Source organism: Mustela nigripes, chromosome 7 (assembly GCF_022355385.1).
Source record: "Mustela nigripes isolate SB6536 chromosome 7, MUSNIG.SB6536, whole genome shotgun sequence".
Taxonomy (NCBI): Eukaryota; Metazoa; Chordata; class Mammalia; order Carnivora; family Mustelidae; genus Mustela; species Mustela nigripes.
In genome coordinates, this window is record NC_081563.1 from 117,170,029 (window position 1) to 117,194,847 (window position 24,819).

The 24,819-nt window shown below is 58.9% G+C and overlaps 2 protein-coding genes across 6 annotated transcripts in view; one reads left to right on the forward strand and one right to left on the reverse strand.

The window, feature by feature from the left end:
• Positions 1-380: 380 nt before the first annotated feature.
• On the forward strand, positions 381-23,786 carry MYH7B (myosin heavy chain 7B). Of its 5 annotated transcripts, XM_059406855.1 has the most exons (41): positions 381-486; positions 1,749-1,855; positions 2,046-2,189; positions 2,588-2,744; positions 3,049-3,076; positions 4,108-4,204; positions 6,561-6,584; positions 6,771-6,863; positions 6,987-7,050; positions 8,028-8,126; positions 8,643-8,746; positions 8,862-9,000; positions 9,277-9,395; positions 9,488-9,637; positions 9,771-9,941; positions 11,335-11,514; positions 11,623-11,755; positions 11,842-11,918; positions 12,349-12,436; positions 12,638-12,755; positions 14,513-14,636; positions 14,726-14,862; positions 15,645-15,900; positions 16,870-17,112; positions 17,740-17,916; positions 18,004-18,149; positions 18,453-18,543; positions 18,629-19,018; positions 19,574-19,700; positions 19,793-19,911; positions 20,003-20,199; positions 20,325-20,674; positions 20,842-20,966; positions 21,077-21,192; positions 21,642-22,038; positions 22,121-22,246; positions 22,345-22,515; positions 22,609-22,713; positions 22,801-22,896; positions 23,323-23,460; positions 23,547-23,786. In XM_059406855.1, the coding sequence occupies exons 1-41, from the start codon at positions 396-398 to the stop codon at positions 23,556-23,558; spliced, it is 5,826 nt and encodes a 1,941-aa protein (XP_059262838.1). In that variant the 5' UTR covers positions 381-395; the 3' UTR covers positions 23,559-23,786. The 5 variants fall into 5 exon arrangements, with proteins under 5 accessions (XP_059262838.1, XP_059262837.1, XP_059262840.1 ...); XM_059406854.1 differs by lacking the exons at positions 381-486; positions 1,749-1,855; positions 2,046-2,189 and adding an exon at positions 2,376-2,434; XM_059406857.1 differs by lacking the exons at positions 381-486; positions 1,749-1,855; positions 2,046-2,189; positions 2,588-2,744; positions 4,108-4,204 and having other exon boundaries at positions 3,055-3,076.
• The window catches only part of TRPC4AP (transient receptor potential cation channel subfamily C member 4 associated protein), a 66,516-nt gene continuing 65,451 nt past the window's right edge, over positions 23,755-24,819 (reverse strand). Inside the window, exon 19 of the mRNA XM_059406860.1 lies at positions 23,755-24,680. Coding sequence (XP_059262843.1) covers positions 24,543-24,680 — 138 coding nt within the window. The 3' untranslated portion in view covers positions 23,755-24,542. The remainder of the gene's footprint in view (positions 24,681-24,819) is intronic.

Genomic DNA, 24,819 nt, shown 5'->3' on the forward strand with positions numbered 1-24,819 from the left:
GCTCTCCTCCGCTGACCTTGACAGTGGCAATAAAAGGGGGTGGCGCAGCTCCCAGCCCTCACCGTAGTGCTGAGGTGGGTGATCAGGGCTGAAGTTGGAACCAAGGGCTGAGGGTCCCCATGGGTGGGCAAGAGTCTCTGTATCCGCGGGAAGGATGCTCTGGTGTTTGAGTGTGTGTGTGTGTGTGTGTTGGGGGCTCACCAGGGAGGCTGAGATGGGGACCCCCAGGGAATCGCTGAGTATTAGGCCTTTTGGGTTTTGAATCATGTCCCAGTTTGGGGCCCCGGGGCCCTTAGTTCCTCCGTTGCTGCCATCTTCCAGTGCCTGATGCCTTGGACTGCCTTGAACCTCCAAAATTTTTAGTCCCTCGTCCTCTACCTCTCCGTGCCACCACCATGATGGATGTCAGTGAACTTGGGGAGTCTGCCCGGTACCTCCGCCAGAACTACCAGGACCTGATGAAGGTGCACACTGTCCCATGGGATGGTAAGTGAAGGCAGGAGAGCACAGCCACAGTGTAGCCCTTACGAACTCAGAACGGGAGTGGGGAGGGGTGGTAGCACTTAGCTCAGGGCTGAAGGAGCACTCTGGCATGACCGCTTTAGCCCTGGCCCTTTGCCTCAGAGTCCAGGGTCCTAAGGCTACGTTCTCAGAGACCCTGTGTACATTACGCATGTTTGTGAGTAAGCCTCGGTTTGCTCCTCTGTAAAATGGGACCGTATTCCCTGTCTTCCGGAGCAGCAGGCTGTGGCTGGAGCCCGAGGCCTCCAAGATGAGAGCAACTGTTATGGATGTAGGCTGGTGTCCATAAAACCTGTGCTTTTTTAACCTGAGTTATTTTTAGTGCTTTCTATAGAGCCAAAGACAGGAATAAAGACTACTATTTATGACTTGGTTTGCTCATAGGACAATAATAACAATAGGCAATGTGTACCAAGTGCTTATTTTGTGTCAGGCTGAGTGGATGACTTCCCATGCATCATCTCAACAACCTGGGGAGGGGTGGGGACCAGGGCCAAAGCCAGCTTCATGGGTGTGCAAGCTCTGCTGCTGAAGGGCCTCCTGCTTGATTTAACACTCTGGAATCACCATCTTGAAATTCGTAATAATTTTTTCAACAAAGGACCTGCATTTTAACACCAGGGCCTGCAAGTTATGTAGCTGGTCCTGACTAAGGCACTTGGCTAGAAGTAGCAGGACAGGGAACAGAATCCGGCTGTCTGCAATCTCAGTCCATGCCTTTAACCACCGTGACATAGGGGTTCCCTGAAGCTTGGGGACCAGCTGGCCAGGTAAGACATGGAATTAGAAGAAGTGGGTTTGAGTGTTCAGCAAAACGGGGGAGGAAGAACCTAGAATTATGTTCCCGATGTTGAGGGCTGCTCCATATGGGACCTCAGGAGATGCCCATAATATTTTGCCTTGGAGGCAACAGACCCAGGAGAAAGGGATTTTCCCAAGGTCGCAGGGTAGATAAGGCAAAAACCGGAATCTGAACCCAAGTGGGTGGTAAGGGACTGTTAACTCAGTCAGGGAAGCCCTCTGAAGAGATCCCGGTAGACTCTCCCTGCTCTACCCTTCCAGGATCCTGGGTGTGGAAGGATCTTCTCTGTCTATTCCCTGCATCCTGGCAGAGGGGCTCATGGGAGGGGCATTGCTCTATTGACATGGCTTGGGAACTGCAGCTGGGCCCCCAGCCCCAGATGTGCCTCAGCCTTCTCAAGCCCCAATGTTCTCCCCCCAACCAGGGAAGAAGAGGGTCTGGGTACCAGATGAACAGGATGCCTATGTGGAGGCCGAGATCAAGTCGGAGGCTACTGGGGGCAGAGTCAATGTGGAGACCAAAGACCAAAAGGTTTGGCTCTCCTCTTTTGGGATTAGCTTCTCTGTCTCCTGGGGTGCAGCACTTTACTAGCTGGAGTTAGCAAACTTAATGAAAGGAGGTGGGGGGTTGCACAGGGGTAAGAGGTTGAGGTTAGTCGGCTCCTGCCGGTCTGCCACCCCACCCTGTGTTAAGGCCTCCCACGATATGGCCGCCCGGACAGGTGCTGATGGTGCGCGAAGCAGAGCTGCAGCCCATGAACCCGCCCCGCTTCGACTTGTTGGAGGACATGGCCATGATGACGCACCTCAACGAGGCGGCAGTGCTGCACAACCTGCGCCAGCGTTATGCTCGCTGGATGATCTACGTGAGCCATGGTCCGGGCTGCGGGCGGCGGGGGTGGGGCCACAGAGGTAGGGGCAGGGCTAGGGGAAGAGCCGGTGCGCTGTGGGGACTGGGCCACGGGGGGAAGGGGCGGGGCTAAGGGTGGGACAGGGTGATGTCATGGCCCTGGGGAGGCGGGGCTCCAGGCGGGGGCGGGGCTAAAGGGGGATCGGCTCCTGGAGTGCAGGGGCGGAGCTGGAGCTAGAGGCTTGGCGTGGCAATGTGGAGGTGGGGCCTCGGGCTGCGGGCCGGAGTGAGGGCTGGGGCGGGCATGGACAGACGCTTGGGGCATGTTGCTGGGGCCAGGGAAGGTTTCTTGAGGGCTGGGGCTGGAGGGTAGGAACTTGGCCTTCAATAACCCACCTTACATTCTCTCCTCAGACGTACTCGGGCCTCTTCTGTGTCACCATCAACCCCTACAAATGGCTCCCGGTGTACACGGCCTCCGTAGTGGCTGCTTACAAGGGAAAGCGCCGCTCGGAGGCCCCACCCCACATATATGCAGTGGCAGATAACGCCTACAATGACATGCTGCGCAGTAAGAGCCGCTTGGACTCCTTTCCCTCACCCAAGACCTCTACCCCCAATCCAGGGAGGCCCCTGTAAAGGACCCCTTCCCCTCCACGTGTACTGCTTCCCTTTTGATGCTGCTGGACACTCCCAGCATAGCGTTCTGTCTTTCCAAGTGGGAGCTGGTCACAGTCTGGATGATCCCACTTGGTCCTTCCCTTTTTGGCCCTGGGTGGTGGAGGGCCTGCCCCAGGGCCATGGATATACAGTGTTGCACCTGTGACTGGTTCCCTACCTTGGCTAACTTCTCTATCTCCTACCCTTTCCTCCAGACCGAGAGAACCAGTCCATGCTGATCACGTGAGTGTGGGGCTCTGGGGGTGTGGTGGGAAGTGCTGGCAACCTGGCAAGAGGGGAGTGGAACTAAAATCATTTCCCAGGGTTGATTTCCAAAGCACTTAGGGCAGGCCCTCTACCACCTGGAGCTGGTATCCAAGCTAAATTAGAGCATATTCTCTGTCCCCTTTCTGGGCAGATGCATTATGGGGTAGTGGACAGGGAAGGGATCCCCAAGCACTGGAGTGATCACCAGCCCTGATACTCCCTCCCCACCAGGACCTGGAATTGCTCCTGCCCCCCTTGATCTTTCGAAAATTTTGAAAAATTATGGTTCTGACTCGATGGGAGGGAGGAGATGACTTTCCCTTTTCTCCTTACAGTCTCCTTACCTCTGAATCTTATTTTGATTTTTCATTTGCACCTATGAGAAAGTGGTAGAATTCGTACATGCCAAGTTCATGCCAAGCCAGTATGAACATTGTGTGTGCGTGTGTGTGCATGCAGTCTGGTGGTTAAAAGCAAGACCTGTAAAACCAGAAGGATCTGGGTTCAAGTTCTCACACATCCATTTTGTGCTGGTACCCTTGGGCCCCTGAGTCCCATCAGTAAAACTGAACAATCCTACCTACCTACTATGCAGAGCTATAAGGAGTCAGCCCTGGCACACAGCACAGACATTTACATGACTTCCCTGAGTACTATTTCCTTACCCATAAAATAGGGGCTGTGATGATGCCTGCTTTACGGGGTTTCTAAGGTGTCAACGAGCCAGTGCAGGTAAAGCTCTTGGCCCAGTGTCTGGCACCGACGTTAGGGCTCAGTAGACAGTGGCATCATCTCACACAGGTGTTCTGCCCTGACTTGCTTTATAAACCCTTAGCACCTCCGAGGGTTGATCTGTCCCTGGAGGGTCTTGAGTGGGGGGTCCTGAGTTGGGAGCTGGGTGGGGAGAAGTAGAACGTGGCCCTGATTGTGGGGTGGGGCGTTGGGGGGGGTGAGGGGAATTTGAGTGGCCAGATGGGCTTTGGTGACTCATGTTTGTGTCGTCTAAGCGGAGAGTCGGGGGCCGGTAAGACGGTTAACACCAAGCGGGTCATTCAGTACTTTGCCATCGTCGCTGCCCTGGGAGACGGGCCGGGCAAGAAGGCCGTAAGACTCGCCCACACGGGCGCTGCTCCCCACTCTCTCCACTGCTTCTCACTGTTTCTCTTTTCTTTTTCTTTCTTTATTTTTTTTTTTTTTTTCTTTAATTCCTTTTTAGAAAGTTGATCCCCCAGAGCCTCCAGCCCTGCCTGAGCCTCCCACCCCGGTGGCAGACTCTGGCCTGAGCAAGGCTTGACCAAGAGAGAGGCTGTGACCGCCTCTTCTACACCGTGGGACCCAATTCTGGGCATGCCTCAGTGGCCCCACCTGTAACACAGAGGGGCAGGACCACAGCTGTTCCTAAACTTTTTATGTAATTTTCCCTTCCCTTCTTATTTTTGAAAGTTTACCAAATAGGCAGCTTTTAACTCCGAGGTGGTGGTTTTCTTGGTTTTCATGCACCAAAGACAGTTACCTGCTGTCAACCAAAAAGCAGGCTGGTGGAGCCTAACCAGAGCCAGGGCCACTTGGCAGACCCAACAGCCAGGTCAGGGGGTGGTTTCTCACCCTGTGATTTCTGTATGGATTTTTGAAATTTCTGAAATAATGGGGGACCAATGTTTTATTTTTGTTTTCCGGGTATAACATTCATTCTTAGCCTCCAGGGCCAGCTGTTCAGAGCTCTGTGTGTGCTCCTCCACCCCCAAAACGGGCTGCCTTTTCTTTCCAGAAGCCCAAGGCCACCTCCTACTCAGCACCCACTCCTGGTCCTGTTAAGCCTTGCTTTATTCTGGGGCATTTTTCTTTCTTCTTTTTCTTTTCCCTTTTTTTTTTTTTTCCCCCATTTAAAGTTGTTTTTCTTTTTACCTTTTCCTTTTTCCCCCCATTTGATTTTCTTGCTTTTGTTTTTGTTGTTTTTCCTTTCACTTTTGTTTTTTATTTTTATTTTTATTTTTTTTGGTGTGGTGGTGGTTGTTTTTGGTGTTTTGTTTTTGCTGTTGACTTTTTGGTGCTCTTTGCTCCTTCCCTTCCCCACCCCCGTTTTTGAACCCCCCCTACCCGACAGTGTCTCTGAGGATGCTGCAGAAAGTCGGGGCTTGGTCCAGTAACGGAAGGGAGGGCAGGAAGAGGCCAGAGCTGGCAGGGGTGCAGCTGGGTTGGGGGGGGCAGGCATGAGCTCTGCAAGGTGGTGTGTGGGGCTGTCAGGCAAGGGAGTTTGTGGGAAGAAAGGCTGGCTCAGAGGGTCCATGGATGCTGGAACTTTAAAAGCTTTATCAATCCCCTTCCCTTGGCCCCCAATTTGACTACATCTGCCATAGAGAGCCCTGTTCAAAAGGCCCCAATGTGAGTGTGGGGGACGGAGCTCGGAAGGAGGGGTTCTTTTTTTTTTTTTCCACATCTAAGGATTTCTTTATCGTTGATAAGGAAGGAGGGGTTCTTGCCACTTGCCTCCAGCCTTGGTTCCCCCAGCAGTGTCTTTGGCGGGGGGCGGGGGGATTTTTAAGTCTTGGGCTCCCTGGAGGTGAGTGAATAGCCAGAGTCCCTTGGCCGCCTGGCACCCTGGCATTCCAGAACCCACCCCTTCCTTCCTCTCCCTTTCTTCCCAGACTGCAGGGAGCCAGGGTGGGGAACGGAAAGAAGGGGACGTGGGCAGAAGACAAGATTGAGGCTGGGAGAGGAAGGGAGGAAGATCCCCCTCAATTCAGCTGGTCCCTCTAGATGAGAGGTGCGGTGGCTGTGGTGTCATGGGAGACAGGACGCCTGGGCTCAGTTCCTGCCCTGTCCCTCACTTAACTGTGTGGCCCGGAGGTCACTTTCCTGCTCTGAGTCTTAGTTTCCTCATTTGCGACTTAGGGCTCATAATATGCACCTGCCAGGGCCATCTTGTCTAATAATCTACGGGCAATTAATTGCGTGATGGGGATGCAGCAGCTCATCCCAGGACAAAGGAGAAGTGTGAGGAGAGCTCTTACCGAGGGAGGTGAGGGGGAGAAGGTTCCAGCCAGAAGGGGGCTCCTCTAGCCTCAGAGCACAGGGAATCCTTCCTGAGAAGGGGGCATTTGAGCTGGGCTCTGAAGGGGAGGAGATTTTAGTCAGGAAGCCCTTGGGCTTTTGGGGCAGGGGCTGCTTCTTGGAGTGGAAAATGAAGGGATATGAAAGAGACTAGAAACAGAGCTGGGGGAGGGGAAGGGCTGCAAGCAGGAGACCCTGAGACACAGCCCCTTGCTTCTGGCCGCTGGCCGGGGCCAGGCTCCTTCCCACTTTCTAGCATTTCTCCTTCTAACGGTGCTGACAGGGTTGGGGAGGGGCGTGGGGGTTACATGCTGGGGTGACTAATGTTCACTGTCCCGCTAACCACTGCCGCCCCCACCCACCAGCCCGCTGAGACTGCATACTTTCTCATGTTGTCTTCTCTCTGCAGCAATTTCCGGCCACGAAGACTGGGGTAAGTATAGGGCCAGGGTCAGTGGGGCAGGCAGTGATAATGAGGCCCCAGGGATCCCTCTTACTCCCCCCCCGCCCCCGACCCAAGAGATTGTCCAGTTTGGGCCGAACCCCAGCACCGTTGGGCCCCTCGGTCTCCCATTCAGGGACACTGGGGCTGACAGACCCCTCACACTGCTGTCACCAGGGCACCCTCGAGGATCAAATCATCGAGGCTAACCCTGCCATGGAGGCTTTTGGCAACGCCAAGACCCTGCGGAATGACAACTCATCCCGCTTTGTGAGTGGCACGGCGGGGGAGGGGGTGGGGTTGGCAGCAGGGAGATGGGGGTGGTGGGAGCTTTCAGCAGCCAGTGCCCGGCAGATGCCTGGGTCCCGGCTGAGCCTGCCCCTCTGCCCGCAGGGCAAGTTCATCCGTATTCACTTCGGCCCCTCTGGGAAGCTGGCATCCGCCGATATTGACAGCTGTGAGTCTCAGGGAGGGTGGGAGAGGGTGGCGAAGGGGGCGGAGGCCTGGGTCTTTCCGCTCAGACTGAGCAGCCATCCTCAAGTCCTGGGGCTCCCACCTGTTCCAGGCACTTCTCTCCATCCCCTGGCCACTGCCCAGTCCTACCCACCCTCACCTGGATCGTTCCACCCGCTTCTGTAAGGTCTCCCAGCCTCCACTCCTTGCTTGATCATCCAGCCAGAGTGATCCTGTCTCAGATACTGATCTGATCACATCATATTTCTGCTTAAAATCCTTTTCCAGATTCCATTACCTTAAGATAGAGACCCAGTTCTTCACTGGGCCAGTCAGGATCCTTGTGACTGGGTCCTTACCGCACCTCAGTTCTTTCTCTGACCTCCAGTAGGGCAGGCCTGTACCCTCGACCTGCCCCAGTCTCATGTACACACAGAGTCCCTGTCCTGGAAGCCTCCACGCCCGCCTCTTAGGGGGTTGTTGCCCCTCCCACCTGACCCGCCCCGCTACTTGGACAGCAGGTCCCTGGCTGCAGCAAGGCCCTGCACTGACCATTCCCCACCTTGGGACACATGGCCAGACCCCGACGGATGAGCCACAGGCACAGGATGAGCAAGGAACGGCGTCATTTGCTCCTTGACCGACCCCTTTGCAGACACGTGGGAGCTTAGCTCCGTGCGTCACTGACACACCAGCTCTGCTCTGAAGGGAAGGAGCGTGGTCTGTGGATGAAGGGAGGAAGCACAGATGAAAGACAAACATAGATAACCCCCACCCCCGACCCTGCCAGACACACAGACCTATAGACGCACATTCCCACGCTGACACCCTTCAGTATCTGCAGGCTCGTGTGTGGACACAGCGCCTCTCGACTCACCCTTGACCCTCACTGGCACCTCCTCGCTGCCCCCCTCAGCTCTGCCGGGGTGTCCCATTCTAGGGAGAAACGGGATGGTAGGCCGGTGCCCCTCTTTCTCCTAGATCTCCTGGAGAAGTCGCGAGTGATCTTCCAGCTGCCCGGGGAGCGAGGCTACCACGTCTACTACCAGATCCTCTCTGGGAAGAAGCCAGAGCTACAGGGTGAGAGGCAGGGGTGGATAGAGCGGGCGTCAGAGCCCACGAGGCAGCGTGGGACCGCCTTCCCCTCCCCCCAACTCCTTGGCTGGGACTTCTGGTTATTGTTGAGTTCTCTCCTTCTCGTACTGGGAGACGGGCCCTTGGGTGTCATCACCCTGGTTGTCCCTTCTGCTATCCTGGGACTGGAGAGGCTTTGTCTAGCACCAAGGGGGGAGCAGTGGCTCCGTCTCGGCCCAGCTTCCCTTTCTCACAAACCCCAAAAGGGCAGAGTGTGGTCCTCCCAGTGTCCTAGCACGCCATGTGGAGCTAGGCCTGGACTCATTCCTCAGAGAACCATGAAGAAAGCAAAGCCATGGGCATGGGGGAGGGGGTGAGAAACTCAGCCACAGAGAAGTCCTGGGAGGGCCCCAGAGTCTCCTGCCAGGGTGGCCCCCAGGACCTTTTATGCAGGGATATGGGGGAGGAGACTAGCTGAGTGAACACGACCAAACCCCCAATGCTCCTCCCCGGGCCCCCCAGATATGCTGCTTCTGTCTATGAACCCCTACGACTACCACTTCTGCAGCCAGGGGGTCATCACTGTGGACAATATGGATGATGGGGAAGAGCTCATGGCCACTGACGTATGTCTGGGGTGGAGGGGGGTGGAGCGGGGGGCTGGGTGGAGATCGGGGCAGTCCTGGCGCCCTTCACTTGGTGGGCCCAGGCCTTCTCCGATCCTTCTGTCCCCTGCTATAGCACGCCATGGACATCCTGGGCTTCAGCGTGGATGAGAAGTGCGCCTGCTACAAGATCGTGGGGGCCCTCCTGCACTTTGGCAACATGAAGTTCAAGCAGAAACAGCGGGAGGAGCAGGCCGAGGCTGACGGCACTGAGAGTGAGGGATCCTGACTTGGCCATCAGCCTTGACCCTGATCCCTGTGTCTTATCCATGACCATCAACCCTAACCCTTGTCCACAACATTTGGCCTCAGTTTTACCTGGCCCTGGTTGTAACCCCTGACTTCTCAAGTCCCGACCCTCACCCTCCCGAGCCATACGGTTTGCCTGGCCCGAACTCCACCTCTCCTAACCCCAGGCAGAGGCTGGTAGAGCACCCAGGCGCCCATGTTCTTGGCCGCCTCCTTCTTAACACACCTGTGTGCCCTGCCAGGTGCTGACAAGGCTGCCTACCTGATGGGGGTCAGCAGTGGGGACCTCCTCAAGGGCCTTCTGCACCCCCGAGTGCGTGTAGGGAATGAGTATGTGACCAAGGGCCAGAGTGTGGAGCAGGTGAGTGGCTCACAGGCCAGGGTACCCCTGGGGACGGCTGGGGCAGGACCCCCTTCCTGTCGGGTCCCAGCCCAGGCTGTGCACACGTCCAGGTGGTGTTTGCTGTGGGGGCGCTGGCCAAGGCCACCTACGACCGGCTGTTCCGCTGGCTGGTATCGCGGATCAACCAGACCCTGGACACCAAGCTGCCCCGGCAGTTCTTCATTGGGGTCCTGGACATCGCGGGCTTCGAGATCTTTGAGGTGCACGCAGGGGCCCTGGGCTCTGTTTCCTGCAGGGCGGGGCACCCCGGGTGGGTGGGGGTGAAGTCGCATGCACCCTGGTCCTCTGCGGGTCCCCATGCCTGTCCACTGAGCCCAGCGCCGCCCCCCGCAGTTCAACAGCTTCGAGCAGCTGTGCATCAACTTCACCAACGAGAAGCTGCAGCAGTTCTTCAACCAGCACATGTTCGTGCTGGAGCAGGAGGAGTACAAGCGTGAGGGCATCGACTGGGTCTTCATCGACTTTGGCTTGGACCTGCAGCCCTGCATTGACCTCATTGAGAAGGTGGGGCGCAGGGCAAGGGGGTGTGGGTGTGGGGAGTGAGCGGGAACAAAAGCGTGCAGGCTGGTGAGCGAGCGTGGGCAAGCCTACACGTGCACGCGTGTGCGTCTGCGCAGTGACGTGAGCTTGTGTGTGGGGGCGCGGCTGTGACGTGTCTCCGTGTGTGTGTGTGTGTGTGTGCGTGCGCATGCGTGAATGGCAGTGTGCATCACCGTGAGGTTTGCTGGAGGCAGTGTGAGTGTGTGTTGGTGAACACGTGTGAGGGTTCACCCAGCACCGCTGACCATGGTCCCGTGGGCACACACAGCTCTGCAGTTCCCGAGGAAATCCTGCGGGGTTCAGGTGGGGTAGGGTCTGTTCACTTCTTTTTTTTTTTTTTTTTTTTAAGATTTTATATATTTATTTGATAGAGAGAGATCACAAGTAGGCAGAGAGGCAGGCAGAGAGAGAGGAGGAAGCAGGCTCCCTGCTAAGCAGAGAGCCCCATGTTAGGCTCCATCCCAGGACCCTGAGACCATGATCTGAGCCAAAGGCAGAGGCTTAACCCACTGAGCCCTGGTGCCCCGGGTCTGTTCACTTCTTCATTGGATTGGTTACACCTATTTTCCCATTGTACGAAGACCCGAAGAAAGAAAAATCAAAGAAAATTTGAAAGATCAGAAGTAAAGGGAAGAGAACGTTTCCCCCTAATCCTCTACCTCGTATAGCCTGTAGCTGGCACCTGGGTAAGCCTCCTCCAAACCCGTTATCCTGGGCGCACGTTCTCTTTTATAGACACGCACTCATTTCTCCTCTTACTTTTTCTCTGAAAATGCATTTTGAACATTGAATGTTGTTGAAAACCCCACAAGAGTTCGTGCAGCAGGTGGTTTTTATGCGTTTCTGTGATCTCCTGCTTTGGCACATTTAGGGGGTCAGCGGTGTTTTTGCTTGAAATATTCATTCCCCACTTTGCAGGTTAGGAAATTGAGGCCCAATGCCCCCCCTTCCCCCCCGCTAGTAAGTGAGGAAGCCAAAATTCCAACTGCTTTTTTTAAAATGGCGCTGTGTGTGTGTGAGAGAGAGTGTGTGCGCGACAGAGAGAGAGAGACCACAGGTGTCAGGGGGAGACCACAGACGTCGGGAGGTGAATGGCAGCAGTTTGAGTTTGTGCAGCTGTGAGTGAAGAGGACAGCCCAGAGTGTGACTCGTGCCCAGGGGGGCTGGCAGCCAAGCCACCAACTCCTCTTTTAGAAGACGGGACTCCTGGGCACCTGTGTGGTTTCTGTCCCTCCCAATAGGTGGTTGGGGCATCTGGGAAGGTTTCCAGAAGGAAGGGCTCTAGGATATGGGGATGTGGCCCAGCCAGGATGGGTTGGCCTGATGGCAGCCCTTCAAGCTTATTCCCTGTCCGCAGCCACTGGGCATCCTGTCCATCCTGGAGGAGGAATGCATGTTCCCCAAGGCCTCAGATGCCAGCTTCCGGGCTAAGCTCTACGATAATCATGCGGGGAAGTCACCCAATTTCCAGCAGCCACGGCCTGACAAGAAACGCAAATACCAGGCCCACTTTGAGGTGGTCCACTATGCGGGCGTGGTAGGTGCCTGCTGGAATCCCAACGCTTGACCGCCCTCCTCCCTTCTCTCGGCTCTCTGTCCCTCACCCAACGCTGCCTTTGCTCAGCACCTGTCCGCTCTCTGCCAGGTGCCTTACAGCATCGTGGGCTGGCTGGAGAAAAACAAGGACCCACTGAATGAGACGGTGGTCCCTATCTTCCAAAAGTCGCAAAACAAGCTCTTGGCTACCCTCTATGAGAATTATGCAGGCTCCTGCTCCAGTGAGTACAGAGGGCCAAGATCTTCATCCTGTAGGGTACTCACAGAGTGGCGTCCCCTAGAGTGACTGGCCCCCTGTCTCTCCTAGCCGAGCCCCCCAAATCTGGGGTGAAAGAGAAGCGTAAGAAGGCAGCATCTTTCCAGACGGTGTCCCAGCTGCACAAGGTGAGGCCCAGGGTGGGCCCCCCGTGCAGGTCCTCCCCTGCCAGCATTCACCCCCGTCCCTGGTCCCTGCTCGGTCCCCTGCACCCTGGGCGGGCGGCCGTTAAGACTTGCAGTGATGTTTAACTCCTCTCCACGTGAACATCACAGCAAGTCTGTGCTGCTTCCCGTCCCCACGCTGCCTGGGCAGGGAGCCGCGGGGTCTGTGGGAGGGAAGGGGATTGGGTGGGGTCGGGGTGTGAAGGCTTCGGTGACAGTGACAGGGACCTGGTCAAGCAGAAGAGGGAAGAGGGTCATAAGGATCGGAGTGAAAGGACCGATGTGCAGCGGCATGCTTAGATGCCGGCTCACCAGTCCTTAGCGGGCTGATCCGCTGTGGTTTCCAATTCTGCTTCTTGCCCCTCTTGTGCCTTCTCCCCTCTCCCACCGCCAGGAGAATCTCAACAAGCTGATGACCAACCTGCGGGCCACACAGCCCCACTTTGTCCGTTGCATTGTCCCCAATGAGAACAAGACCCCAGGTAGTCTCCCCAGGGCTGGGTTGGTGGGGTGGGACCATTGGAGGGAGGGGACAGGGCCGACCTGAGAAACTGGGTCTTCCCTCTTCTTGGGGCCCACATGGTCCTGAAGAAAGCCCTTCTGCGGGCCGGTGGTCTTTCTCTGGGACATGAAGATGTGTCCGTTGACTTCTAACCTCTCCCTTGAACCCCCACCACGTCCAGGGGTCATGGATGCCTTCTTGGTACTACACCAGCTGCGCTGCAACGGGGTTCTGGAGGGGATCCGGATCTGTCGCCAGGGCTTCCCCAACAGGCTGCTCTATGCGGACTTCCGGCAGCGGTGGGTGTCTCCCTGCTGCCCGCCCCCACCCCCCAGGTCCTACGCAGCTCCCTTCCCCTTAGCTCTCCTCCAGGTGGAGGCAGCAGCCCGAGGGCACGGGAAGGGCGTACACTTAGAGCCAAAGGGATCAAGGTCGGAGGACTGAGATTCCAGGCACCGAGGGGGACACCAGGGACACCGGGACTGAGGAGGGGGTTGGGCAGAACTCTCAGGGCAGGTGCTGGTGGCTGAGGCAGCAGCAGGCTGGGGGAGTAGCCAGCAGGCTTGCCTTGTGTGTTTGCGGCACAGCCAGTGGCCAGTGGGCTGTGTTGGCGGGTTGAATAGGGAATAAGAAGGAGGAGGATCCCAGGTTTGGGGCCAAGCCACCGGGGACTTGGTGGTTTACTGAGAGACCAAGACAGGGTTTTTTGATATTTTGGGGGATGGAGGGTAGTGGATTGAGATCCACTTTAAACAAGTCAAGCTTGAAACATCTTCAGCAGATACCTGAGGGGAAGTGTCGAAGGGGGGTCTGGCAGAGCCGGGTGTGGATTTGGGGATTGAGTGAGGGTCCCCAGAGACTAGACTTTATGTAAAGCCAGTCAGCGCTCTTAGTTCCCCTTGGTTTTGAAAGTTTGAGTTTGTTAGGCGTTAGGTGTGCATAGTTCCCTCTCTGTCCCGAAGTCCCCAGGGTCACGACATACCCATGTGTGTTGACACGAAGACTGTGGGCACGCTCACATGCGTGCTGTCTCGTGTGTGCACACTGTCGGCCCCCCAATCCTCCACCCTTATTTTGTGAGTTTGTTAGTCCTTAGACAGAAAGTCTGCACCATGACTTCTCTTTTCTTTTAATTAAGATTTTTTTTAAGAGCAACTTTAGATTCACAGCAACATGGAGGGGAAGGTACCGAGATTTCCCATATACCTGTGCCCCCCACATGCACAGCCTCCCCCACGATCAGCATCCCTCACCGGAGTGGGACCTCTGTCACAGTGGATGTTCACATCGGGGTTTGCGCATGGTGTTGGGACACCGTGTGGGTTCAGGTGTATAATGACGTGTGGCGTCACTCATTTTGTTAGTGCTGCAAAATATCCCATAGCCTAGTGAGACGCGCTTTGTTCCTCAGTGTCCTTGGGAGGGAGCTTTCATGGTTCTCTGGCCTTCACAGCATGGCCACAGCCACCGTGAACCCTTGCTCTAGAATCCTCTCCCTCAAATGTTCCTTCAGCTTTGATACACTATACCATATCACCTTTGTTGTATTTTTTTGCCTTCTATTTTAAAAAATTTAAAAATTTTTATGTATTTGACAGAAAGAGACACAGAGAGGGAACACAAGCAGGAGGAATGGGAAAGGGAGAAGCAGGCTTCCTGCCGAGCAGGGAGCCCATTGCGGGGCTCTATCCCAGGACACTGGGATCATGACCTGAGCTGAAGGCAGACGCTTAACCGACTGAGCCACCCAGGAGCCCCTATTTTTTGCCTTCTAAAAAAAAAAAAAAAAAAAGAATTATAAAAAATTATAAGTTAAAATATTATGAAAGTGCTGCACGCCCATTGTAAATACAGTTTCTTAACAAATGTAATGAAAAAATGCATTTAAACACAGCCCAAGCTTTTTAAGCAGCACATGCTCAAGGCCCCTGGGCCGCCACGCTGCCCACCAGCTGGTTCGGTGGGGCAGTCTGCAGCCTCCTCACTGGCCCAGCGATGATTGTCCCTCCCTCCCCTGCTCCGCCCCCTCCTCACCAGCTCTTCCTTGCTCCCCTAGGTACCGTATCCTGAACCCCGGTGCCATCCCAGACGACACCTTCATGGACAGCAGGAAGGCCACAGAGAAGCTCCTGGGCTCCCTGGACATTGACCACACGCAGTACCAGTTTGGTCACACCAAGGTTGGGGCACCCAGGATGCAGGGTGGTCACAGGGGATGGACAACACGCAGGCGCTTGGGGTTCCACCTGGTGCCTCCCCCTTCCCCCAGGTGTTCTTCAAAGCTGGGCTTCTCGGGGTCCTGGAGGAGCTTCGTGACCAGCGTCTGGCCAAGGTTCTGACGCTGCTGCAGGCCCGGAGTCGGGGCCGCCTCATGCGCCTGGAGTACCAGCGCCTGCTGGGCGGCAGGTGTGCGGGGGGTGGAGGGGAGGTGGGTAAGAGCTGGCTGGGGAGGGGGTGGGACCCCCAGGCTCTCCATGGTGCGTGCCAGTATGTCGCATGGGTCAGCTTAGTTGGCCCTTGGGGCTAGTTGGGTGGCTCTGAGGGGCAGGTTCTGTGTTGTGCTCCTCAACTGTCCATCTCCATTTCTTCACCTCAAAAATTGGGGTAAGAGCACCTTTCCCTGCGCTGCAGGCTACCGGGAGTGTGGCCCAGACAGGTAATAATGACAACTGGTGTTTTTCAACACTCTAGAAGTGCCAGCCCCAGGCAGAGGCTTTATTTGCATAATCTTAGTTAAGGTGTGTGACAGTCCCCTGAGGTGGGTGCTGTGATGATCTCCAGCCCCAGGAGGGCCACCATATGAGGCAGAGACCCCATCACAGCTGGTCGGCAGGGGGGCAGGGCGACTAACGTGGAGTGAGAGCCCTGTGTAGTCCGACCCCAGAGCCCAGAGTATAGCAGGATCCACTCCTAGTGTCTTCAGGATACTTGCAAGGGCCACCGGGGTAGTTAGGGCTTGTGAACCCCTGCCCTGGAGGCAGCCCCGTTGGTCCCTGGACCTCTTTGTCCAGCTCACCTAGAAAGCAGAGGCATCAGACCAACCTACAGGGCTGCCGGGAAGGTGAAGGGAGATCACCCTGAGAGCGTGTAGTGCCGAGCCTCGCCCAGGGCCCCAGACCATCCGGGCTGTCACTGCGAGGGCAGCACTGAGCCTCCCGGCCCCCTGTGGCTTCCCTCCCCCCATCCAGGGACGCCTTGTTCACCATCCAGTGGAATATCCGTGCCTTCAACGCTGTCAAGAACTGGTCCTGGATGAAGCTCTTCTTCAAGATGAAGCCACTGCTGCGCTCAGCACAGGCCGAGGAGGAGTTGGCCGCCCTGCGGGCCGAGCTGCGGGGGCTCCGCGGGGCTCTGGCTGCTGCCGAGGCCAAGCGCCAGGAGCTGGAGGAGACCCACGTCAGTGTCACCCAGGAGAAGAATGACCTGGCCCTGCAGCTGCAGGCAGTGAGTGGGGGAAGGGAAGGGGGGTTTCTCTTGGTGACCCGTGCCCCCCAACCCCCGGCACCCCAGAAAACAGACTGCTTTGAGGAAACACCACCCCACCATGCTCCCTCCCTCTGGGCCGGGGTGGACCTGGTGTGCCCCAGGTGCTCAGGATCTGGATCTTTCTTCCCAGTCCCAGATGTGCCGTGACAGGAGGCCTGTGGGCTCATGTCCGTGCTTGGCTTCCCCACCCTCCGAGTCCGTCTGTCCACACGTCCTGATGCTCCCACCTCCCGCTGCCTGGGCTTCCTGCTAAACCCGCAGTTGAGCCCCATCTCCCCAGCCCACCCTCCTTTGCCCTCCTGGAGACACACCTCTGCTAACCTTCCCCTGGGACCCCAGGTGGCAAGTAACAATAATAGTCAGAGGGCAGGGATCAAGGGTCTGGAATCTTTCCAAGTCCAAAGAGGCATTCGTTCCTTCCCCGAACACTGAGTGTCCCCTGTGCACCAGCCCCCATGGTAGCTCTGGTGACACGTTGGTGGGAGGACAGGGTGTGGTCACCAGACTCACCTGCTGGTGCCGAGACTGTCAGGCAGCCAGGTGGTGAGGAGCCGGCGAGGTGGGAGAGAAGAGCCCAGCCGAGCCGGGGCACTGCTGCCCGTCCTCCCAGAAGGCCTCAGCCTGGAACTTCTCTCCTCGAGCCTGTTCGGGTGTCACTCTGGGTTGCCCCCTGCCTGTCTGATGCTCCCCTCTGGATGTTTCTGCTTCAGCTCCTGCCTCTCTTCCTGAGCCCTCATTCCATCACACCTGAGCCCCTTCAGGGCCCTGAGCAGGTGGTTTAGGAGCATTCCTGGTCCCCAGAGCCCAGCTGGGCATGGGGGTCAGGACTTAGCGTGGACATGAGAAGTTTCTTCAGGGCCTAGCCTGGTCTCCCTTGGCTGATTTAGCCGGCCCTGGCTCTGCCCCATTCCCCACGTCCCTCTCCAGGAGCAAGAAAACTTGGCGGACGCGGAGGAGCGCTGCCACCTGCTGATCAAGTCCAAGGTGCAGCTCGAGGCGAAGGTGAAGGAGCTGAGCGAGAGGCTGGAGGACGAGGAGGAGGTGAACGCCGACCTGGCCGCCCGCCGGCGCAAGCTGGAAGACGAGTGCACAGAGCTCAAAAAGGACATTGATGACCTGGAGCTGACGTTGGCCAAGGCCGAGAAGGAGAAGCAAGCCACGGAGAACAAGGTGTGGGCCCGGCCGGCCGTGGGGCCAGGCAGCTGCTGCTCTCCCTCCGGGCTCTAGGACACCCCTGCTGGGTGGCCGAGGGCGGGTCCCCTCCTCTCTGTGGGCTTCAGTTTGCTCATCTGTCAAATGGGGTCAAGAACAGCATTTACCTGGTTGGGTGGTTGAGGAGTCAGCGTGAGTAGCTCCTGCGGGCACTCAGCGCGGGGCCTAGGTGCTCAGCAGCTGCTAGCACCAGGCATCTGCCCAGGACCATGGCCTCTCGAGGGCAGGAGGCCCATTGCCCAGCTCTGCGTGCCCCGCCTGCCACTGCGTGCCTTCTGCCATCAGGCCCTCCCACAGCCCCACACAGTTCGTGGGAGCGGGAGCGTGGACGCTTTTACACAGGGAGGGAGGCAGGCGCGGGGTCGGGTGCCTGCCTGGGTGCTCACGGCGGGGCGCGAGGGAGCCAGGATCACCCGGACCCCCTGTTACAGTGAAGGAAACTGGCGTCTACTGAGAACTGAGGCTGAGCGGACTGACTTGACCAAGGCCCCCTAGCTGGAAGAGCCGGTCATTGTGACCTGGAGGGTGGCTTCTCGGACCAGAGTGTGGGGGGGCGTCCTCATGGTGACCCCACCACTGGCACAGGTGAAGAACCTGACGGAAGAGATGGCAGCCCTGGATGAGTCGGTGGCCCGACTCACCAAGGAGAAGAAGGCGTTGCAGGAGGCCCACCAGCAGGCCCTGGGCGACCTGCAGGCCGAGGAGGATCGTGTGAGCGCTCTGGCCAAGGCCAAGCTCCGGCTGGAGCAGCAAGTGGAAGATGTGAGTCCTGGCTCCAGCAGAGGCCAGCGGGGGTCGGGGGCGCGGCAGCTGGGCCTGGCAGCTGAACCTGCTCCCCCCACCCCCCAGTTGGAGTGCTCCCTGGAGCAAGAGAAGAAGCTGCGCATGGACACAGAGCGGGCGAGGCGCAAGCTCGAGGGTGACCTCAAGCTGACGCAGGAGTCAGTGACGGATGCCGCCCAGGACAAGCAGCAGCTGGAGGAGAAGCTCAAGAAGTAGGCATGCGGTGGGCAGCCGACCTGAGCCCCTGGCCAGCAGGCGGCATCGCTGCAGAAGTTGAGCGTGGAGGACTGAGATGGGGGTCGCTAGGGTGCAGGCAGAGTGTCCTGCCTTCCTTGGATCAAGGGCCCAGGCCAGGGTCAGGGCTGGGGGGGGGTAGAGAGGGACCATGGGGTGGGGGCGGTCCCTTAGGGCTGGGTGCCTCGGGCAGGGAGCTGGGAGACTGGAGGGTGGGGCACCTCCAGGCTGGTCAGTGGCAGTCCAGCCCTGGCCTGGCTCACGCTCCACACCACCCCCAGGAAGGACTCGGAGCTGAGTCAGCTGAACCTGCGGGTAGAGGATGAGCAGCTCCTCGGGGCACAGCTACAGAAGAAGATCAAGGAACTGCAGGTGTGTGGGGCACGGGGTGGGGTGTGGGTAGGGCCAGGACTAGAGTGCTCGGAGGAGGTGCCAGCTGCTGTGTGCCTGTCCCCAGGCTCGGGCAGAGGAGCTAGAAGAGGAGCTGGAGGCGGAGCGGGCGGCCCGGGCCCGCGTGGAGAAGCAGCGGGCAGAGGCGGCCCGGGAGCTGGAGGAGCTGAGCGAGCGGCTGGAGGAGGCCGGCGGGGCATCGGCGGGGCAGCGGGAGGGGTGCCGCAAGCGCGAGGCCGAGCTGGGCCGGCTGCGGCGGGAACTGGAGGAGGCGGCACTGCGGCACGAGGCCACCGTGGCTGCCCTGCGCCGCAAGCAGGCCGAGAGCGCTGCCGAGCTGGGTGAGCAGGTGGACAGTCTGCAGCGCGTGCGGCAGAAGCTGGAAAAGGAGAAGAGCGAGCTGCGCATGGAGGTGGATGATCTGGGCGCCAATGTGGAGACTCTGGCCCGCAGCAAGGTGTCTGCCCCCTTACTAACCCCCCTGAGCTCGGATCCCACACCCATCTCTAGGCCTGACCCTGTACCTGAACCTGACCCCTGACCTATTCACCTGTCATTCAGCCCCAACCCCACACCTGTCCTGACCTCAAACCTTGACTCCTACTAAACTCTGTGCCCTGACTAGGTCATTTTTGACCCAGCATCTAATTTTAACATCTTGGTCTCTGATCTCTATCCTGACTGTTCCTCTCCTGAACCCCAGCATCCAACCTTGGCCCTTGACCTTTGTACCACCAGTCCTGACAGCTGACCTCTGACCAGTCTGCAGCTGACTTCGGGCTCTAGTATCCTAACCTCACCCTGGCCCTCTCACTTCTGACACCTATCTTTTAAAAAACAGTCCAGCAGTAGAATCTCTTAACGTTGAACTTGGGGCTCTGCTTTCCCTTTGTTTCCTGAGCCCACATCTAGCCTTTTAGTTCACAACCCCAGTGTCCCAGCCTCTGGCTGGCAGCCCCAGCCACTGCTTTGTGATTGACAAACTTGTTCTGACTCCTGACCCTGAACCTAGGCCAGCGCAGAGAAGCTTTGCCGCACCTATGAGGATCAGCTGAGTGAGGCCAAGATCAAGGTGGAGGAGCTGCAGCGGCAGCTGGCAGATGCGAGCACTCAGCGTGGGAGGCTGCAGACTGAGAGCGGTGAGGCCAGGGGCTCAGCTGGGCCACCCAGGGGTCTTGGTGCCACGCCTCGAGGGCCTGCCTGACCTGCTGGCTCACCCCTTGGCCTGCAGGGGAGCTGAGCCGCCTGCTTGAGGAGAAGGAGTCTCTGATTAGCCAGCTGAGCCGGGGCAAGGCCTCGGCCACCCAGAGCCTGGAGGAACTGCGGAGGCAGCTGGAGGAGGAGAGCAAGGTGGTCTGGCCGCTGGCCACCCCAGAGTGGGCAGGGTAGGCCCTGGGGCCGCCGGCCCAGTCCCGTGCTGAAGTTCCTGCGGTCCCTGCAGGCCAAGAGTGCGCTGGCTCATGCCGTACAGGCTTTGCGGCACGACTGTGACCTCTTGCGGGAGCAGCATGAGGAGGAAGTAGAGGCCCAGGCTGAGCTGCAGCGGCTGCTGTCCAAGGCCAATGCTGAGGTGGCCCAGTGGAGGAGCAAGTACGAGGCAGATGCCATCCAGAGGACCGAGGAGTTGGAGGAGGCCAAGTGAGTACCTTACTCACCGGGCCGTCACCGTGTAGAGGTGGTGTCCGAGCCTCTGAGCCATCAGGGGGCGAGGGGAGACGGGGCACTGTTAAGCCGGCCTCCCACTGTCTGCTTCCATTGCCTAGAAAGAAGCTGGCCCTGCGGCTGCAGGAAGCAGAGGAGGGAGTGGAGGCTGCTCACGCCAAGTGCTCCTCCCTGGAGAAGGCCAAGCTGCGACTGCAGACGGAGTCAGAGGACGTGACCCTAGAGCTGGAACGGGCCACCTCAGCGGCGGCCGCGCTGGACAAGAAGCAGCGGCATTTGGAGCGGGCGCTGGAGGAGCGGCGGCGGCAGGAGGAGGAGATGCAGCGGGAGCTGGAGGCTGCCCAGAGGGAGGCCCGCAGCCTGGGCACTGAGCTCTTCCGGCTGCGACACAGCCACGAGGAGGCGCTCGAGGCCCTGGAGACGCTTAAGCGGGAGAACAAGAACCTGCAGGGTATGCTCCACCCCGGGGTCAGAGAAGTGCCGTGGGGTCAGCAGGAGCCCCTTGGAGTCATTGAGGGTACCCTGGTGGGGTCCCCCTGGAGTTACAAGTGAATGAAATGACCTGGGTTAGAGCAGAAGGCATGGGGGCGGCCCTTCAGTGTCCTGTTTCCTCTGCAGAGGAGATCAGTGACCTCACAGACCAGGTCAGCCTTAGCGGGAAGAGCATCCAGGAACTGGAGAAAGCCAAAAAGGCTCTGGAAGGGGAGAAGAGTGAGCTCCAGGCCGCACTGGAGGAGGCTGAGGTCAGGGGCTGACCACAGGGCCGGGGTGGGCACCGCCCTGCTCCTGGGCCTCTGTTCTCCGGTAACACGCTTGTGGCCCCTGTGCCCATACTGCCTGCTCTGCGCTCCAGGGAGCCCTGGAGCTGGAGGAGACCAAGACTCTGAGGATCCAGCTGGAGCTGTCCCAGGTCAAGGCGGAGGTGGACCGGAAACTGGCTGAGAAGGATGAGGAATGCACTAACTTGAGGTAGGGGGCCTAAAGTCATTCCTGCCCAACCCAACCTGCGTGCCACCTCCCATCCACTCCTCTGGAGGCTGCCATCCCTCCAGTCTTGGCCACCTGCGGGCAGGAGAAAGGCAGGCAGAGTTTGCCAGGCTTACCCCTGCCCTAGAGCTCTGTCAAGGTCAGGACCATCGTCCCCAGTCTAGAGGTGAACTTCAGAGACTAAAAGACTTGCTCAGGGCTACAAGGTGCAGGTAGAGCCAGGATTCAGCCCCATCTGTCTGGAGCCTTGGTTTTGCCCATGAACTTGCTCTGAGGGATAACAGGCAGTCGCAAGGGGCTTGAAACCCGGGAGGGACGATTCATTTGTTCCCACAATGGGTTTGTGTGTGCGGCATTCCTTGGGCGCAAGAGCAGGTCCAGTGCCTGCGCCCACCCCCTTCTCCTGTGCCTCTCCTCCCCTCTTCCCACAGGCGGAACCACCAGCGGGCCGTGGAGTCCCTGCAGGCCTCCCTGGATGCAGAGACAAGGGCCCGCAACGAGGCGCTGCGGCTCAAGAAGAAGATGGAGGGTGACCTCAACGACCTCGAGCTGCAGCTGGGCCATGCCACCCGCCAGGCCATGGAGGCGCAGGCAGCCACGCGGCTGCTGCAGGCCCAGCTCAAGGAGGAGCAGGCGGGGAGAGACGAGGAGCAGCGGCTGGCGGCAGAGCTCCGAGAGCAGGCGCAGGCTCTGGAGCGGCGGGCTGCGCTGCTGGCCGCGGAGCTGGAGGAGCTGCGGGCCGCGCTGGAGCAGGGCGAGCGCAGCCGGCGACTGGCGGAGCAGGAGCTGCTCGAGGCCACCGAGCGTCTTAATCTCCTACACTCACAGGTGGGGACAGGAGGGGCCCAGGGAGGCTTAGGGCGCCAGCCAGCAGGCCCCCCACCCTGAGGCTCTGCTTCTCCTTCCTCAGAACACAGGCCTCCTGAACCAGAAGAAGAAGCTAGAAGTGGATCTGACCCAGCTGAGCGGGGAGGTGGAGGAGGCTGTCCAGGAGAGGCGGGAAGCCGAGGAGAAGGCCAAAAAGGCCATCACTGATGTGAGGCTGGGCTGGGGCCATGGGAGGCCCGGATCGGAGCTCCAAAGGACTTTCGCCTGCTGACCATGCCCTCCCCCCGCACCCCATTCCACCGACAGGCGGCCATGATGGCTGAGGAGCTGAAAAAGGAGCAGGACACGAGTGCACACCTGGAAAGGATGAAGAAGACGCTGGAGCAGACGGTGCGGGAGCTCCAGGCCCGGCTTGAGGAGGCCGAGCAAGCTGCCCTCCGTGGCGGGAAGAAGCAGGTGCAGAAGCTGGAGGCCAAGGTTCGTGCAGCCCTTCCAGTCCTTTCCCTGGCAGGGCGGGCCAGCCCGATGGCAGGCTCCGGGCAGCAGGCCCATCCCTGGATCTGCTTGCAGGTGCGGGAGCTGGAAGCCGAGCTGGATGCAGAGCAGAAGAAGCACGCCGAGGCCCTCAAAGGGGTGCGGAAACACGAGCGCCGGGTCAAGGAGCTCGCATATCAGGTGGGTGACCAGGTCTGCCTTGGGGTGGGGGGGGACCCTGGAGCTGGCCAGGTCTGGCCAAGACCTGAGTTGCTTTTGCCTGCCCAGGCTGAGGAGGACAGGAAGAACCTGGCTCGCATGCAGGACCTGGTGGACAAGCTGCAGAGCAAGGTCAAGAGCTACAAACGCCAGTTCGAGGAGGCGGTGAGCGCACAGGAGTCGGGGCCCCCCTGGTCCCTTCAGCTGGGAACTCCCCCTCAGTGCAGCCAGAGGGCAGCAGCCGCCCAGGCTCCCAAGGGTTGGCTTTGTGTGTCTGTGTTGGTTTTGTGTGTGGGCAGGGACCCCACTGTCCCTGGGGGAAGAAGGACAATTTCTTCTCAGCTTGGGCTATAGACAGGACTTAACTCCGTCTCCAAGAGGACCCCATGTGCTTTCCCCTTCTGCGGACCTCTGGAAGCAGTGCTGCCCCCTACCTCCTGGCTTCCCACCTACTGGTCATGGGGGAGGAGGGGAGCACGGAGTGGTGGAGCAGCTGAGGGCCAGAAGCCAGCCCTCTCTGGGGAAGGGTTAGACGGGACTGATCCCCTCTCCCAGTTACCAAAGGGTGACCAGGCCTGCCTGTGCCCCCAGGAACAGCAGGCCAGTACCAACCTGGCCAAGTACCGCAAGGCCCAGCATGAGCTGGACGACGCAGAGGAGCGGGCAGACATGGCAGAAACCCAGGCGAACAAGCTGCGGGCACGGAGCCGGGATGCCCTAGGGCCCAAGGTGAGGGGCTGCACGGGGCACCCCCTGCCCTCTGCCTGGGGTGGGGGCGCGTGGTGGTGCTCACTCAGCCACTCCTTTCTCCCCAGCACAAGGAGTGACGCCAGAGTCTCTGGGCTCTGAAGACGCTGCCTGCCCGCACCCTCTCCTGCTGCCTCTTCTTCCCAGTCTGCCCCATGCCCTGCTGGACCCTGAGTAAATGCCAGTCTGCAGCCCTAGCTGGGGCCTTCTCCTCCTCTGAGGTTCAGGAGAAGAAAGGAACACACGGTCCCTGGACAAAAGTCAGGTCCACATCAGTCATTTAAAATAAAGTTCTTTAATAGTCTCCACTTAATCGTTTTATTTGTTGTTAATAAATTGGCAACACAAGGAGGGGCCGAGGGTGTGCTCCTAGCCAGGCTCCTATGTGTGCGGGCTCAGGCAGGAGACGCTGCCCCTAGGAAGGGCACAGGTACCCTGTGCCCCAAGGGATGGAAGAAAAAGGCCCCCACTTCTAGGGGAGCCCCCCTGGGATGAACACAGCGGCCAGTGAGCAAACAGAACCAGAGGAACTAAAGGAAAACAAGGGAGGGAGGGACAGAGGGGCAGGTGTGGGGGAAGGCGGCGTCCTCTGCAGCCCCCACCCCTGCCCAGGGGGCTCAGAAGCCTTTGCCTGGGTCCAAAGGCCGGAGCAAGCTTGGCTCACAGATTGGAGGAGGGTGCCCGTACCTCCCTCCCCACCCCAGGACTGACAGCCAAGAGACTGGGCAAAAGCTCAGACAGAGCTATTTTTAAAAGTTCCTTTACCTCTGGGTGGGCCAGGGCCCCAGGGTTCTGAAGGAAGGGTGGGCATCCTGTCCCTGTCCTTATCATGGGGAGCTTGAGGGAACCGAGGTTCCCCCAATGACCTGGGGCCCTCCGACCCAAGGGCCAGGGGCTTCTAGATGCTCCTTCCCACCAAGCCTGTACCTGAAGACTTGGGGCAGGCAGAGTAGCGGGGAGGCAGGGGGGTGGGGGGATGCAGCCAGGGCACGGCGTGTGGCACACATCCCCACGCTCACCCGCACGGGCCCTGGCCCAGCAGCCTCCCGAGGCCTGGCCCAAGGTCACTCCTCGGTGAAGTCCCTGTCTATGTCCATGTAGGGCTCCTCAATGTAGCTGACAAGGGCAGAGGGCGACTGGCGGTCTGGGTTCAACAGGATGGACACGGTCTCCTTCCAGTAGGAGAAGCTGATGCAGGAGCTCTGGGCAGAGAGAGAGGGGCAGAGTACCCGGGTGGAACCTAGCACCATGCGGAGCGCCTTGGTAAGGGGACAAGGAGCTGCCCACCACACGGCCCAGGCGGGGGCCACGCCCCACCTGCTGGGGCTCGGGGGGCACTCA

Excerpts from the sequence above, each read along its gene's own strand:
- MYH7B (XM_059406855.1), top strand. The coding sequence starts at position 396 with ATGATGGATGTCAGTGAACTTGGGGAGTCTGCCCGGTACCTCCGCCAG. Across the intron at positions 11,919-12,348 it reads CGGTGTCCCAGCTGCACAAG|GAGAATCTCAACAAGCTGAT; the intron begins GTGAGGCCCAGG and ends TCCCACCGCCAG. Across the intron at positions 12,756-14,512 it reads TATGCGGACTTCCGGCAGCG|GTACCGTATCCTGAACCCCG; the intron begins GTGGGTGTCTCC and ends TTGCTCCCCTAG.